Here is a 15,938-nt window from a genome sequence, read left to right as displayed (position 1 = left end):
ACCCCAGAACTGAGACAGAGAGGCCCGGTACCGGGTACCCCTCGGCCCTGCGGCAGTGGGGGCGCTCCACATCACAATAAAACAAAAGCAGAGAGGGTTCCTAACAATTTGAAAACATTTCGATAATTCAAAGTTTATATGGCAGTTACGGTAATTTTCATTATCTCAATTACCGGTAATAAATAATTTTTAATGGAATTTGCTGAACCTGATGAATTTGAATAATGTGCATCTTCACTTTTCATGAATTGCCTAAACTCGCTCATCCCTAATTAATTAATTAATTAAATATTATAAAAAAAAATGTGTTTGATGAAAACCAGTCTATATGTTAGATTAATATTTTAGGGCTCTGATTAATGAGGTATTGGTAGTGTGTTTTCTTTTAGAATATACTTTTCTATGCCTTGTAATGAAAAGTATGCTCATTCATACCAGTTGGCTCTATCTCAGAAGGATACTTTTTCAGCATATGTTGGGTGCATGGTGGCCTATGGAGATGTCAGAGTTATAGGTTGGCGAATACTCCTAACATATAACTCAAGGCACCCAAAAAGAATCTATGACAGGAGCCTTGAGTATGTGACAAGTCTAACTTCTGGATTTGATCATTATCTGTTTGAGTCCTGAGAGTGGGACATAAAGCCCTCTGTGAGGAGTAAAGTTCTATATGTCTGTCTCTTACATCACTATTACTTGAACCATGCTTCAATACTTGGTATGGTTCTATAAGATGGAGCCTCTTTTAGAACCTTACAAATTTTACAGTAGGGCATTACCCAAGATATTTCTTTTTTCCACGGTATATATATATTTCTCCAGTTAAAATATTGCTTGTACTTCTCTTCATCTTTGTCTAACCTAAGAAGATAAGAAGCCAATTCCTCGGGGCTTGAAAAGTCATCAACATGAATGAAGGCATCTCCTGGGATGAACCGCTCATAATTTGCTCGTGGTGGACCCAACACAACAGGAACACATCCTGAAGAAAGTGCATTGAACCAGAATTTTTCTGATATATAGTCGTCATGGATGGAATTTTCAAAAGCAAGGTAGAATTTGTAAGTTGAGAGTGTTTCTAGTTGTATATTTTTTGGAAGGTAAAGATGTTTTCTTCCATATATATCTACATGTAAATGGTTCTTTAGCTCTTCGTAATATTGTACTCTTTTTGATTTTCGTTTCCAATTACTTACTGCCCAGGCCACTAACTTTGTCTTCTTGGGGATAGTAAAATTTACTGTCCCGTAGTGCTTTTCTATCCAACCAAATGGAGTAAAAATGTCAGAGTCTGTCCTGTAGGACATTGTAAGATTGATAAGATTGTCCATAAATGAAAGGTTCAGACAATGACTTGGAGGTTCATTGCTAAACCATATCCAGTACTGATTAGGTGGTCTTGGTGCTTGAGGTAGCTGTTCTTTAGAATGGCTCACATTTCTGTGGTGGATTACAACCGCATTTGCTGATGAATAAAATTTACGGTTTACAGTATAGAAGCAGCCAGATCCATCAAACTGTTTTGGGCATCTATTAAGAGGAAATCTGTAATTGTAGGGATAGGTCCAAAGCAATATAATGAGAATTGGTTCACTAGAGCCAACTGTGGTCCTATAGTTTTGTAAATTAGTAATTAATCCAGGAGTTTCTTTTTTATAGAACATCATGAAAAGGATAAATAAGATGCACACTTGTAGCATGAAAAAGAGGAAAAGTCTGCTCAATTTCAATAGCAGAACTTTGGGTAACATTTGGCAGGTGAAATTTTCTTCTTTATAACTTCAGGAAGTATTTTTTACAATCCCCTTGTATTGAAAGGTGTGCTCTACAGTTTTTGCAGCTATGAAAAGAACAATAAAAACACAAAAAGGTTAATTACCAAATGAACCACAATACTAGCTTTTTGTATGTGAGGAAGTCACATTCCTGAGAATAACTATTTCAATTTAAATCCCAGGGGTAAGAGACACAACATTTCCTACTGCTAGTAATATTTCCATAAGTGGATAAGTAGATAAGTATCTGTAGGAAAAGTATCACTCAATACTAGTGCATAACCAGGGATACATAAAAAAAACTTGTGAAAAAGCAGTAAAGTGCTGCAGGAATGCTCCTTACCCATATAAATCCCTGTGTGATGACAGACCACGCAGCCCCAACGCGCGTTTCATGTGGGCTTCCTCAGTGTATGGGAATGTGACTACCTGATCCTTAGGCTCATTGTGTTGACTTTCAGACCCATTACACTCTAAATTTGTCTGTCCCTAGTTGACTTCTTTTACTAATACATCATTGTAATGTAATATTATTGTTATCATTATAATATTTTTCTACAACTTTTAAACAAAATTTGTTACTCCTTGACCTGATTGTGCCAATAAGGCAGCTAGTGTCTGATTCATGTTGCCTGTGGTTCAAGCAGCATGATTGAGTTTACAGGTTACCTTTAGCCTTTACAGAGAACATGGTGCACTACTACAAAAACATCAGTCAAATTAGCAAATTTAAAAAAAAACAGTGACACTTACCAAACTGCAATAAAAGCGCATCACTTTGTGTTCAATGACAAGCTGCACTTTACAGGCACAGAGAGGGAGCAAGTAACATTTCAGGCAACGTCCGTTTTCCATATTCTCGCGCTTCTACAAGCATGTCAGGTCTGTAGGAGCATGATGGTGCACAAAATGGCCACTGCCATCTAGCTGCTTCCTCTAAAAGTCTAAAGAGTCAACAAATTTATCAAACTACATGAACCCCTGTGACAAATTTGGTGCATTTTAAGACCATGTAGTCTAACTTTGCATGGACTATTACACAGGATTAGTATATCTGCCCCCATGGGCATTGCTAGAGTCAAATATCTGGGGCTCTGGTACCAGACTTCTGGCTAGGAGCCCCGACAAGTGATAACATGACACCAATACAGTTTGATCTTCAGGCTCCCTGTCCTAGCACTCTCTCTTGTAGGCCACAATCCTATGGCCTACAAGATGCCAATGTCCTGGTGCAGATGGCATTGTGATGCAACTATATTGTGCCACCTGAGTCACTCTCGCTTGTAAGATGCAGGTTACTTTAGGTCTATAGGAAAGACATACCTAGTGGTTCAGCTCAGGTGGGGGCGAAACATCTGAGTGGGTCCCTAACCGGTAACCCTGATTGCAACTATGGTGGTTCCCCCTAATAATGAGTATAGAGAAATCTCAGCAAATGACCCGTCTGCTAATGAAAATTAATCTCCATACTGAGACCAAGACTGATATTACCGCCATGCGGTGACCATATAGTAGTAGACACAAGTCCTGCAGAACATACAAATTATTAAAGTTATAGATGGTGACTTATAGCTGATGTTTGTTCTGATGGAGTCGTTCACTTTTTTTCTTCTTTTCCCTCTGGCCCAGACCGACATAGCGACTTCTTCCAGCCACGACTCTTCTGCAGAGATTGCAGCAAAAACACATTTGACTTCTCACATTTCTTGCACCATCTCTATCTATTCCCAACCTGCACAAACTACTCAACCCAATGCTGAGGTACTGCTGCTGTAGGCCTCCCTATTACTGCACCTAACTGCCTCCAGGGGCGCTGCTATCATGAAGCAAGTTGAGGACTTTGCTTCAGGCGGCAGCTCATTCCTTAAGCCAGGGGGCGGCAGAACGGCGGTCAGAACACGTGGTGCTGTTGCCGACTCTCCCTGCAATCCCTGCAGACCAGTAGCATAGCTACTGGGGGGGCAGAGGGGGCCATTTCCCCGGGCCCAGTCACCTGAAGGGGCCCACCGGGAGATCCACTGCTGAGTCTGAGGTGTCAGGGAGAGAGCAGCACAATGCCGGCTGCAGAGCCTTTCTCCATACAGAGTGCAATGTGGTCTCACCCGAGGAATCTCTTCCTGGCGGGCAGCAGCAGCTGCAGTTCCTTTCTGGCTGTGCAGTGTGTGCACGCTTGGTTTGGCTGAGGCACGCTGGGTCCTAGTGCCCTCCTTGCATCTATCTGGACACTTCCTGGTTCTCCTCACTGTCTGCCTGAAAACGTCATCAGTAAGTGGGGATGGAATTTATTAGAGAAATTCGATTTAGGCATATCATGGTCACTGTGGGGGTGAATGTGAGAGGATTGTGGTATTGTAGGGGCTGAAGTGGGAGAGGAGGACAGGGCACTGTCTGTGGGGTAAATGTGAAACGATGGGGGTTATTGTGGGTGTGCAGGGGGACAGGGCACTGTGGGGGTGAATGAGAGAGGATGGTGGTATTGTGGGAGGGGGACAGGGTACTGGGGGTGAATGGGAGAGTTTGAGGGTATTGTGAGGGCTGACGTGGGTGAGGGGGCACTGGGGGGCTGATTATTGTTATACTGTTTAATGTTATGAGATATGCACTCTCATCATATGTGAGGGTATGTGTCCTCGAGGTGTATTGGCCGCGCTTTGGAGGCAGCAGATACCCCGCTCCGCCCAAAGCGCCGCCCCCTGTTGTACGCGCGGTGATTCCGCATATATTCATTGAACACAGGTGGAATCACCGCATCCTATTCATAGACTGTTTTATTTATCTTGTGGAGACAGAGCATCTCCACAAGATAAATAGACACGCTGCTGTCTAGAAAGACGTGCCACATGTCCGGTTACGCAGGTCTTCCACCTGCGTCTATGTACACATAGTGGAGATGGGATTTCATAAAATCCCCTCCACTATGCTGTAACATCTGGACGCTGCGGTTTCGATGCTGCAGATGTACACAGCGTCCAATCCGCAGCAAAACCCCAAGCAATACGCCCCTTGGAAACATACCCTAATAGTTGCTGTCTTGGGGGCTGGAGATGGGGAGGTCGGGGTTTTTTTATTATTGCGAGCTGGGTCTTTTATAAGTATTAGTTAAACAAGCATAGCAAAGAAGGTTAATATTACTATAACAAGGATAAGTATTAGCATAAGGGCGCAGACAGACACTGTATAACTCATGCGAGGATCGCATTACAATCCTCGGACTGGCCCTGACACCTCTCCTGACATAAGCTTGACAGCGTGATAGATTACTATGCAACTGTCAGCCTCAGGTCAGGAGAGCCGACGGTCAGTCCGAGGATTGCGATGCGATCCTCACATGAGAAATACGTCAGTCCGTCTGCCCCCTAACAAGTATAACAATACAGTAACCACGGGCTGCATTCTATATTAGAAGAATACATTGCTTATAATTAAATTATTGAAGGGAACCTGTCACCCCCCCCACCACCCCCAGGGCCTATTAAGGTAATAGAGCCACCTTCAGAAGCACTAAGGCTGCATTCTGTGAAGGTGGCTCTTATGTTTTTGATCCCTAGTAACGCTGAAATATTCTATTTTATAAATTGCGTGCACTGACGCCGCTACCATGAGGCGACTTGAGCTCTTTGGCTCAGGCGGCAGAAGAGAGGGGGCGGCAGATTCTGTAACTGGATTTGCGCTGCTAGGTTTTTTGTTTTTTTTTTTAAACTCAAGTCAAGTGCCCGCCCTGCCCCCTCCCTCCTGCCCCCCTCCCTGAAGACGTAATACTCACCTTCCTCCAGCGGTGGCTGCAACTGTGTCTCAGCGCCGGCAGTGCGTCCTGTCTTCAGCGGTCACATGGTACCGTCATTAAGGTCATGAATATGCGCATATTCATCACCTTAATGAGCGCTACCATGTGACCGCTGAAGACAGGAAGGAAGACGCTGCAGAGATGCCGGGAAGTTCTGCGCCGCCCTGTGAGAGGTGAGTATGACAGGGATAAAGTATGGGGGAGCCACGCACGCAGGGGAGAAGGATGGGGGAGCCACGCACGCAGGGGAGAAGGATGGGGGAGCCACGCACGCAGGGGAGAAGGATGGGGGAGCCACGCACGCAGGGGAGAAGGATGGGGGAGCCACGCACGCAGGGGAGAAGGATGGGGGAGCCACGCACGCAGGGGAGGAGGATGGGGGAGCCACGCACGCAGGGGAGAAGGATGGGGGAGCCACGCACGCAGGGGAGAAGGATGGGGGAGCCACGCACGCAGGGGAGAAGGATGGGGGAGCCACGCACGCAGGGGAGAAGGATGGGGGAGCCACGCACGCAGGGGAGAAGGATGGGGGAGCCACGCACGCAGGGGAGAAGGATGGGGAAGCCACGGACGCAGGGGAGGAGGATTGGGGAGCCACGCACGCAGGGGAGGAGGATTGGGGAGCCACGCACGCAGGGGAGGAGGATGGGGGAGCCACGCACGCAGGGGAGGAGGATGGGGGAGCCACGCACACAGGGGAGGAGGATGGAGTATAAATATGGAGTATAAATACTAGGCCCTATAGGGGGGACACAGTGTGTATAGAAAGGAGAGGTTAGTGTGAAGAGTATGTACCATAAGAGGGACAGTGTGGGGGTCATATTTTGTGCAGACAATATAGTGAGGGGCAATTTATTATACAGGGGAATTATAATGACACTTATATCTTTAAGGGCATCATGTGGAGACTTTCTGCAAAAGAGCGGAGAAGATGGAAGTCTGCAGAGACGGCTGTGGATGAGAAAACTCATCATGGGGTCTGGATAAGATGAAGAAAAGAAGAACGACTCCAGAGACAACGTCATCTATAAGGTACCTGGATGTAAATGTTATTTGTGATACTGACTAACTCTCATGTTTTTATTTATGTTAGGAGCATTAAAGGGGATGTCCAGGTTTGTAATGAGTCTGCAGTCATTCTTTGTGACTGCAGACTTCTGACTTCTCACAGTGCGCACTGTACGCTGTCAGGATTCTCTCGTGCTGGCGATTTAAATACATGCAGTCACATGCTGACTAGACATGCGTGGCCCCACTCTATGAAAATTAACTGAGTGAGGCCGGGCACGTCTAGTCGGAATGTGGTCAGAAGTATACAAATCACATGCTTGTGCTGACATGACCGTCCACCGGCCAGGGAGAATCCTAAATGTGTGCAGTGCATTAGTTGTGAGAATTCAGAAGCTGCGATGTCAGGATTCAGCTCTGCAGGTTCCAGCAGTCGTCACATGGACACGTCACTCATATGCGATTTTCATACTAATGGTCCTGTGACAACGAGCTTCTCTTCCCGCTTCTCTCAGTTTTTCACTGAACATTGAGAGCATTATGGAGAGCAGCTCGTGGGTACATGAATGAGTGTGCAAATCGCATATGTCCCGGGGGGGGGGCACCAAACTGAATTCTTGCCCCTGGTGCCAGAAACCCTAGATGCACCTCTGCTGGTATGCTACTGTGAGCGGCGATTACCGGGTTCGGTGGAGGGATGTGTGTGCGCAGGCAGTGAGGCAGGGACTGTGTGTGTGTGTGTGTGTGGGGGGGGGGGCGCCATTTTTCCTTTCGCCTCAGGCAGCAGAGAGGCTAGGTTCACCCCTGACTGCCTCACATCGTAATATCCACTGTTGTGATCCTAGTGGCAAGGATCGCAAGTTTGACTAGCTAAGTAACTAAACCGATGACCAGCTCTGGGGAAGTGGTATCTGGATTGACCGCAACCTGATCCTATCCGCAAACAACTATAGGCAGCCGTGGAACGTTACCTGGAAATCCTAGACATCTCTTCACGGCCTGAGAAACTACCTATTCCTAGAGGGAAAGTTAAGTCCTTACTTGCCTCAGAGAAATGACCCCAAAGATATAGAAAAGCCCCCCACAAATATTAACGGTGAGTTAAGGGGAAAGCACAAACGCAGAGATGAAATAGATTTAGCAAATGAGGCCCGCTAACACTAGATAGCAGAAAATAGGAAGGGAGCTGTGCGGTCAATAGAAAACCCTAAGCAAAATATCCACGCAGAGATTGCTCGAGCCCCCGCACCAACTAACGGTGCGGGGGAAGCAACTCCGTACCCCAGAGCTTACCAGCAGCAAGAACTCACATATTAGCAAGCTGGACTAAACTCATCATACACTGAAATCATATTGCAGACTGATGAGCAAAAAATAATCAAACAGAAACTTAGCTTCTCCAGAAGAGACTGAAAATGAAGATAATCAGGGGAGATCAGAATAGCACTGAATACATCGACAGCCGGCAACAAGTGGAGGTGAAGCAGAGCTAAATAGGAAACTCCCTAGTGCATAACGAGGCAGCTGATCCAGCCACAGATCCGCAGGATAATAAACAAAGCCACCAGGGGGAGCCCAAAAACAAAACTCACACAATACCACCTGTGACCACAAGAGGGAGCCCGAAAACAGAATTCACAACAATCCACCACTCTGCCCTTAAATAGTAATTATGCCACTTTTGTGCCCTCTAGATGGTAAAATTTCCATTTCCTCCAAGAAAATATTCATGCCCTGTGGAAATGTCCTAGAAAATAGTGTGCACATTTTGTCCCTACCTAGAAAGTAATAATGCACCCTGTGCACCTTTTGACAGTCACAATACCCTGAGTGATAATATGGCTTCCTAAATGCCCACTTAACATTTAATAATGTCCCCCAAAAGCCAAAATGTACAGCTCTTATATACACATTATGATGGGCCCACAACTTCCCATACACAGTATATTGGGACAACAGCTCCCCTATACGCAGTACGATGGGCCTACAGCATCGTATGCACAGTATAGTGAGCCAACAGCCCCATATATACAGTATCATGGGGCCACAGCTCCCCTACATACAACATGATGGGTACCCAGCTGCCTATACACAATATAATGCCCCCACAGCTTCCCCATACACAGTGTGATAGGCCCACAACTCCCCTATATAAAGTATGATGGACCAAAAGCTCTCCTATATACAGAATAATGGGACAACCGCTCCCCTATACACAGTATAATGTCCTCACAGCTCCCCTATACATAGTATGATGGCGTACATCTCCACTGTACACAGTATGATGGTCCCACAGGTCCTCCAAAACACAGCATTAGCACCCACACTGCATATTGTCCCCCACAGTAGTTCCCACATTGTATGATTACCCTCACGGTAGGCCAAAAACTGTATAATGGCACGCAAATTGGTAGTGTGTAACTTCTTACGGTCAGCAAGGTCTGCTCTTCCTCTCACTCCTGTAGAGTGTAAGTGCAGCGCCCCAGAGTCCTGGTCGTTGCAGTAATGTCGCTCTCCCACCAGGGGGAGTGATGGTACGTCTGATGGTACTAAAAGAGTTCACCTGACCAGGTATCACAGTCACACACTACACTTCACACTCCGGCCACCAGGAGGAGCAAAAGGTTCTATCTATTAGGCCACTCCTCACACTCGGGTAAAACTGGGGGTTGGATAGGAAGTTAGTCAGAAAGCTGCCTGGGTGAGACCCAGAGAAGACCTGTCAGGCAGACAGGGAGAGAAGGAGGAACATCTGAGCTGCAGACAGAGGTCCCTGTCAGGGGTGGGATCCTGACAGAGACTTAGCAAGAGATAGAACGTTACGGAGCTGCGCCTGCACCTCATTGCGGCAGCATCCTAAGAAAGGACAAGAAGCGAAGTATATTGTGGAGAAGTGAGAAACGAGATCACAGCACAAGGAGATAATACCGGGAGGAGTTCTGCCTTAAGATCGGCAACATCCTTCTGAGGCGCGTGGCCGGAACACCGAGGGAGTAATAGGCTCTACGCATTACTTCAAACAACGGCAGGACAGTTAATTCCAAGTTGGCTGCCCAACCTTTAACCTAATGAAGACAACGGAGGCAAATTGTGGGAGACGGGCGTCACTAGGGTCCCTATAAAATAGCTCCAGGCCTACCCCGTCATACGGGTCGTCCTATCCATACAATCTGGGGGACGGAGAGAGCACATCAGAAACATACACGACAGTTGTGAGGACTTTCCCGTGGTGCTCAGCAGGGAGGTACTACAACACACAGGCGCTAGTAGGAAGGCTACTGATTTCCACCTGCAAAGGGAACTCTGGATGTGCCTTCGAACCAGTCAGACTCAGCCAGCCCTGTTAGCAGTGCTCTGGATTGTGGACACTGAAGTCTTCAGTAAAAGGTAAAGAGACTGCAACCTTGTGTCTTCGTTATTTACTGTGACCTATAATCACCACCTACCCTACCGGGAAGCCCTTGGGACATACTTCACCTGTGGGAAGGTACACCATCTAGCTGCTATAACATCACCCCAGCGGACCCCTCAGCAGCGTCGGTCACTCTGACCGAACACCACAGGTGGCGTCACGAACACTTGACAAACTACACCTTTAATTGGGCACCCCTCAGCAGGGCCACGGACCGGGTCGGGCCACCGTGACATCCCCAGAACCGAGACAGAGGGACCCGGTACCGAGTACCCCACTGCCCTGCGCCTGGGGGCGATCCATAAGCTCCTATGGTAAGTGAAGTTCCCTCATTATTCAAACTCTCTCTCATCTCCCCATGAGTTTTTTGGGAGCACATACAAGTTGTCCAGTATTGAGATTTGCTCAAACTTCTTTATCACACATCAGATTTTGGGGAAAATTTGGCAAAGGGAGATACTTTTTTTTTTTTCATTGGTCCTTCCACAAATACATTCCCTAGAAGCTGTCTGGGCTGAAAGTGGGGCTGGTCAATGATTTTAGCCAGTTCATTCAACTGAACTGAACAAGACCATAGATGGGTTCCGGTGTACACCACGAGGGCAGGATGAAGAGTATCGGTTTCTCCTAAATTAATCTGGTAGGTGACCTCCCAATTTGAATTTTCTTTTTTAATTGAAGGAAATCTAGCTATATTTGATAATATAAGTAGCAAGTATAAAATAAGTAATTCATAATCAGTACTTTTATAAAAGGTAATTTACGCAATTTGGTAATATAAGTTTAAAGCTTCCCAAAATATAACCTTTTATTGCTATAGTAAAGATAAGCACTAATAAATAACCTAATACATTCGTTTTTCCAGTTAACCCTGTCATGTACAGTTATTATTCAAAATTGCTGTCAAGTTTTGGTTGATAATACGTAGAGGATCGCCCTGTAGGACTCATTTAGACGTCTGTAAAAATTGGTTCGAGAACGGACTGCAAAGCACGGACTTGCCTCTGGATTCTCAACCCAAGCGTGACAGCCTCATAGAAATATATGAAGCTGTCAAGTTTGGGTCTGGAAACCCACAGCCACTACGTGCTTTATGACCCAATCTCGGACCTTTTATATTCACCCTTAAACCTATAAGATTTCAAAGACCTCAACAATCAAACCTAACATTTTGACCATCAGTAGCTGAGAAGTAATAGTTAGATAATGATTAAACTCATCGGTGGTAATTTTCACATCAAAATCCATACAGCTCAGGTTTGCAGCCAAAACTGGGCAAAGTTATTCATGCATGTCACAGATTTTTTGTAACAGTTCACACGATGCAACCACAGTACTTTTTTTTTGCTGCAGTTTTCCAAAATGAATGTAACACTGCATCATTTTTTGCAGTAACCTCGGAAAATCACCCAAAAACTGCTCTGCAGATGCAACATGTGAACCCACCCTTATAGCCCACTGCAATTTTAGCCTGTGTCACAACTGGTTCTCATTGAGGGGTCGCAGTTTTGTTGTAAAGTAAATTTCCTTTGAATATCATATATTTGTATCAGCTGTGGAAATTCTAAATCATGAAAACCACTTACAGTGTCATTATGTCTGCCATATGTCCTAATATCAAGAGCACCAGGTAGCGGATATTAACCCCTTAACACGAGAGGTATTTATGTTTTTGTGTTTTCGTTTTTTGCTCTCCTTCTTCCCTGAGCCATAACTTTTTTATTTTTCTGTCAATATGGCAATGTGAGGGCTTGTTTTTTGCGGGTCAAGTTGTACTTTTGAACGACACCATTGGTTTTAACATATCTTGTGCTGGAAAATGGGGAAAAAAATCCAAGTGCGGTGAAATTGCAAAAAAAAGTGCAATCCCACAGTAGTTTTTTTGTTGTTTTTTTTTCAACATATTCACTACATGCTAAAACTGACCTGCCATTATGATTGTCCAGGTCATTGCAAGTTCTTAGACACCAAACATGCCTAGGTTCTTTTTTATCTAAGTGGTGAAAAAAAATTCCAAAGTTTGTATAAAAAAAATAAAAAATGGCTGGCTCCATTTTCCGATACCCATGGCCAGGGTCAGACTGGCCAACCGAAGGATTCTGTGGAAGGCCCAGGCACTGACACCTGCTGGCATACTGGCCAGCAGCTGCCTAAGGCCCCCACTGCTCCAGGGGCCCTCAGCCAGTGGTTTGTCGCTAGTAGTTGCACACCCAGCAGCTATGGGGACCCTGAGTCAGGGGGGCCACCCAGAGTCAGCTGAGCAGCAGCTGGAGACAGGAGCCTGTCCGCGCTGCTAAAGAGAAATGAATATTCACACTTCCCCACACCCCCATGGGCGTGGAGAGCAGTGAGTATTCATTTCACATAGCAGGCAGTGTTAGCCGCAGGCTGAGGCTAACACTGCCCACATGTAAATCCAGAGCAGCTGCATTGGGGCCGCAGAGGTGGGCCCCTGCAGGGCAGCTAATCCCTGCAGCTTGGCAGCGAGGCGGAGCTGCAGGGATCTAATGCCATCCTGCTTCCTGTCCCTTGCCCGACACTTCCTGTCTGACACAGCATGGCTGGATGATGTCGTCATTCAGCGCAGCTGTTTCAGAGAAAATGCTGCCGGTGCTGAAGATGCTGCTTCCTGGATGTGGTGCGGCTGCAGGGAAAGTGCGGATAGGTGAGTGTTGCTGTGTCTTTGTTTGTCTGCCTGCGTGAGTGTATGTGGTGCTGTGTGTGTGTTTGTGGTGCTGTGTGTGTATTGGAGATTGGCAATGATGTGGGTGATGGAGAGAGCAGTGATGGGAATGGTGGGGGAGAATGCAATGTTGGTGGTGGTGGAAAGGGTGATGGGGTGGTGGGGGAGGCAATGATGGAGGTGGTGGAATGGGCAACGATGGGGTGGTGGGGGAGAAGGCAATGATGGTTGTGGTGGAAAGGACAATAATGGTGGTGGTGGGAGGAGGCAATGATGGAGGTGGTGGAATGGGCAATGATGGGGTGGTGGGGGAGAAAGCAATGATGGGGTGGTGGAAAGAACAATGATGGTAGTGGTGGAAAGGACAATGGTGGTTGTGGGGGAGGAGGCAATGATCGAGGTGGTGGAATGGGCAATGATAGGGGTTGTGGGTAAGAAGGCAATGATAGATGTGGTGTGAGACCGCCAACAACCTTCCTGCCTCTGGACCCACAGTGCTTGTAGGGATCTCACTCCCTGTCCGTGCCATTCCGGATCCTCATATTTTCTTCTTTTCTCCAGTGGAGCCGCTGTGTCCGTCCTGGACATTGTTCTCCTCTCCTTCCATTGCCCTCCACTTGAAAGTGAGGTTTGATAAAGGCCCATCAAGGGGTTGAAACGTTACCTCAACACTTGATTAAATCATTGTGGTGTTCCCTATTAAAAATTTCACGTTTATGACGCAAATTCATATTCTGAGTTCGGTTGTTTTCTTCAATCCTGTGTATTTATTGCATAATTCTGAAATCTTCATAAATAAACTACTTACATATTCTAGAATACCCGATGCGTTAGAATTGGGCCACCATCTAGTACAGAATATATGGCCATGGTTTCTTTGTAACCACCACCATAATCCACCCCGCAATATATTCTATGTACCCCAAAGCTGTGCAATAAAAAAAAGTTTCGGTCTACAAGAAAAACCATTGATAGAACAATTATGGAAAGTTATAGCTCTTGGAATTTGATGACGAAAATAACAGAATTTTCTATGTGCCAGTTCCAATATAGCATTAATTATTGCAAAGTAAACCTCCGTCATTCTCATTTCGGTTTACCCATTTTTGTGTATTGGAAGCACTGAGAAAAGGATAGAAGATGTAAAAGCAGCTTACCACAGTCATCGTTCACAGGAGTGTCAGAAAACAATGGCTTCCAAAGAAAAGTCCAGCACCTTATATGACTTAAGGTACCTTCACACGAAACGACTTTGTAACGATATCGCTAGCGATCCGTGACGTTGCAGCGTCCTCGCTAGCGATATCGTTTAGTTTGACACGCAGCAGCGATCAGGATCCTGCTGTGATGTCGCTGGTCGCTGAATAAAGTCCAGAACTTTATTTGGTCGTCCGATCGCCGTGTATCGTTGTGTTTGAAAGCAAAAGCAACGATACCAGCGATGTTTTACACTGGTAACCAGGGTAAACATTGGGTTACCAAGCGCAGGGCCGCGCTTAGTAACCCGATGTTTACCCTGGTTACCAGCGTAAAAGTAAAAAAAACAAACACTACATACTCACCTGCGCGTCCCCCAGCGTCTGCTTCCTGACACTTACTGAGCGCCGGCCCGAAAGTGAAAGCACAGCGGTGACGTCACCGCTGTGCTGTTAGGGCCGGAGCTCAGTCAGTGTCAGGAAGCAGACGCTGGGGGACGCGCAGGTGAGTATGTACTGTTTGGTTTTTTTACTTTTACGCTGGTAACCAGGGTAAACATCGGGTTACTAAGCGCGGCCCTGCGCTTAGCAACCCGATGTTTACCCTGGTTACCCGGGGACCTCGGCATCGTTGGTCGCTGGAGAGCGGTCTGTGTGACAGCTCCCCAGCGATCAAACAGCGACGCTGCAGCGATCGGCATCGTTGTCGCTATCGCTGCAGCGTCGCTTCGTGTGAAGGTACCTTAACTGTGAGTTCCAGATACTGTCCTCCAATTGCTCTGGAAAAAGTGTAACACTCTGAATTCTCTTCAGACTTTATCTAATCCCTTTCAAGCTCTTTAATGCAAACACAGCCTTAGTAATGTCAAAGTGACTTCAGTATAGAAACGGATGGTGACCTGGTAGTAATCAACAGCCATTTAACAACGCCGTGCACTATCAAGTTTTTCATGATGTTTTTATCAATAAAAATGTGTTCTTCTCTGTCATTTGTAATCACGCAGACTGTTTTGTGCAGAACACTGATTGAGACAGATGGCGTCACTGTCAGAGATAACATTATCCTGCAGTTACAATTAAAACCGTTTGGTTGAAAAACATGTCAAAAAGACTTTGCCACTCTGCCATGACAATATTTTTAATGGATTTCAAATAAAAGGTGGATAAATTTTACCGGAGAGTTCAGTATTTCATGGTGAATGGAGTTTTATTATCCTGCTGTGACAAGTGATGTCATATATTCCATAACGCCCTCCGTATCCTCCCCACTAATAATATTGTTGGAAGCAAAAGAGTCCATTTTTGACCTGCTTTTGGTAGTACTACTGCTTGGATGGCTGATGCCATTGGTGGTAGTGATACGTTTTCTTATAGCGACTCCTTCACTCTTTGCTGTGGTATGTTTTTTTTTCTTGTATACTTTCCTGACCATTGCCATTTACACATTTTTTTTTTTATTTCTACAAGACTCAAGGTAAATTTTGATAATCTTTTCAACCCCAATCATTGAAGCCTTGCAAAAAGGGGCATAATAAGAAATGCTGGGTAGGTACTCATATAGAAAGCAAATTATAACAGCAAACCGTGGTGCAGGTGAGGTTTTTTACAGTTTCTTTTACAGTTGTCAAATTGGACTATTAAACAGGTGAGCAAAAACAGACAAACATAGATAAATGTCTACATTTTTTAACATTTGTTTTTATTTTTCAACAAAATGTAACCACCTTTAAAAATGACAAACTAAGAAATGCTAAGTAGGTATACAACCAAAAAAGCCAGCACCTGCAATAAAGCGCTAAAACTGTAAAACAGATGTGCAAAAACAAATGTTTGCGACATGCACACTTTGTGAGGTAGAAAGTCACATTTAAATGTCTGGAGTTTAGGGAATTTTCTTTAGTATTTATAAAAGAAAACAATTATTCTCGTGTCACGATCCCTTAGCCGCGGCCAGCAGTTTGTCACAAAATCCCCAGGGGTTCCTGACCACTGCCACCAATAGGATGGAAAAAACACACACAAGGCTAGGGACCGCTTAGTTTACAGCAGGGGCTTATTTTAGGTATCCCACTGCTCTTCA

At 45.6% G+C, this 15,938-nt stretch overlaps 1 protein-coding gene across 1 annotated transcript; it reads right to left on the bottom strand.

The window, feature by feature from the left end:
* Nucleotides 1-570: 570 nt before the first annotated feature.
* Nucleotides 571-1,840, bottom strand: LOC143806827 (3-galactosyl-N-acetylglucosaminide 4-alpha-L-fucosyltransferase FUT3-like). The gene has a single exon (XM_077287770.1). It carries the CDS (start codon nt 1,749-1,751, stop codon nt 693-695), a length of 1,059 nt encoding a protein of 352 aa, XP_077143885.1. The 5' UTR covers nt 1,752-1,840; the 3' UTR covers nt 571-692.
* Nucleotides 1,841-15,938: the final 14,098 nt, after the last annotated feature.

This window comes from Ranitomeya variabilis, chromosome 2 (genome assembly GCF_051348905.1).
Source record: "Ranitomeya variabilis isolate aRanVar5 chromosome 2, aRanVar5.hap1, whole genome shotgun sequence".
Classification (NCBI taxonomy): domain Eukaryota; kingdom Metazoa; phylum Chordata; class Amphibia; order Anura; family Dendrobatidae; genus Ranitomeya; species Ranitomeya variabilis.
Note: the sequence above shows the minus strand (reverse complement) of the source record. Positions and strands in the feature narration are given on the sequence as shown.

Coding starts and splice junctions, on each gene's coding strand:
- LOC143806827 (XM_077287770.1), bottom strand. CDS start 1,751: ATGTTACCCAAAGTTCTGCTATTGAAATTGAGCAGACTTTTCCTCTTT.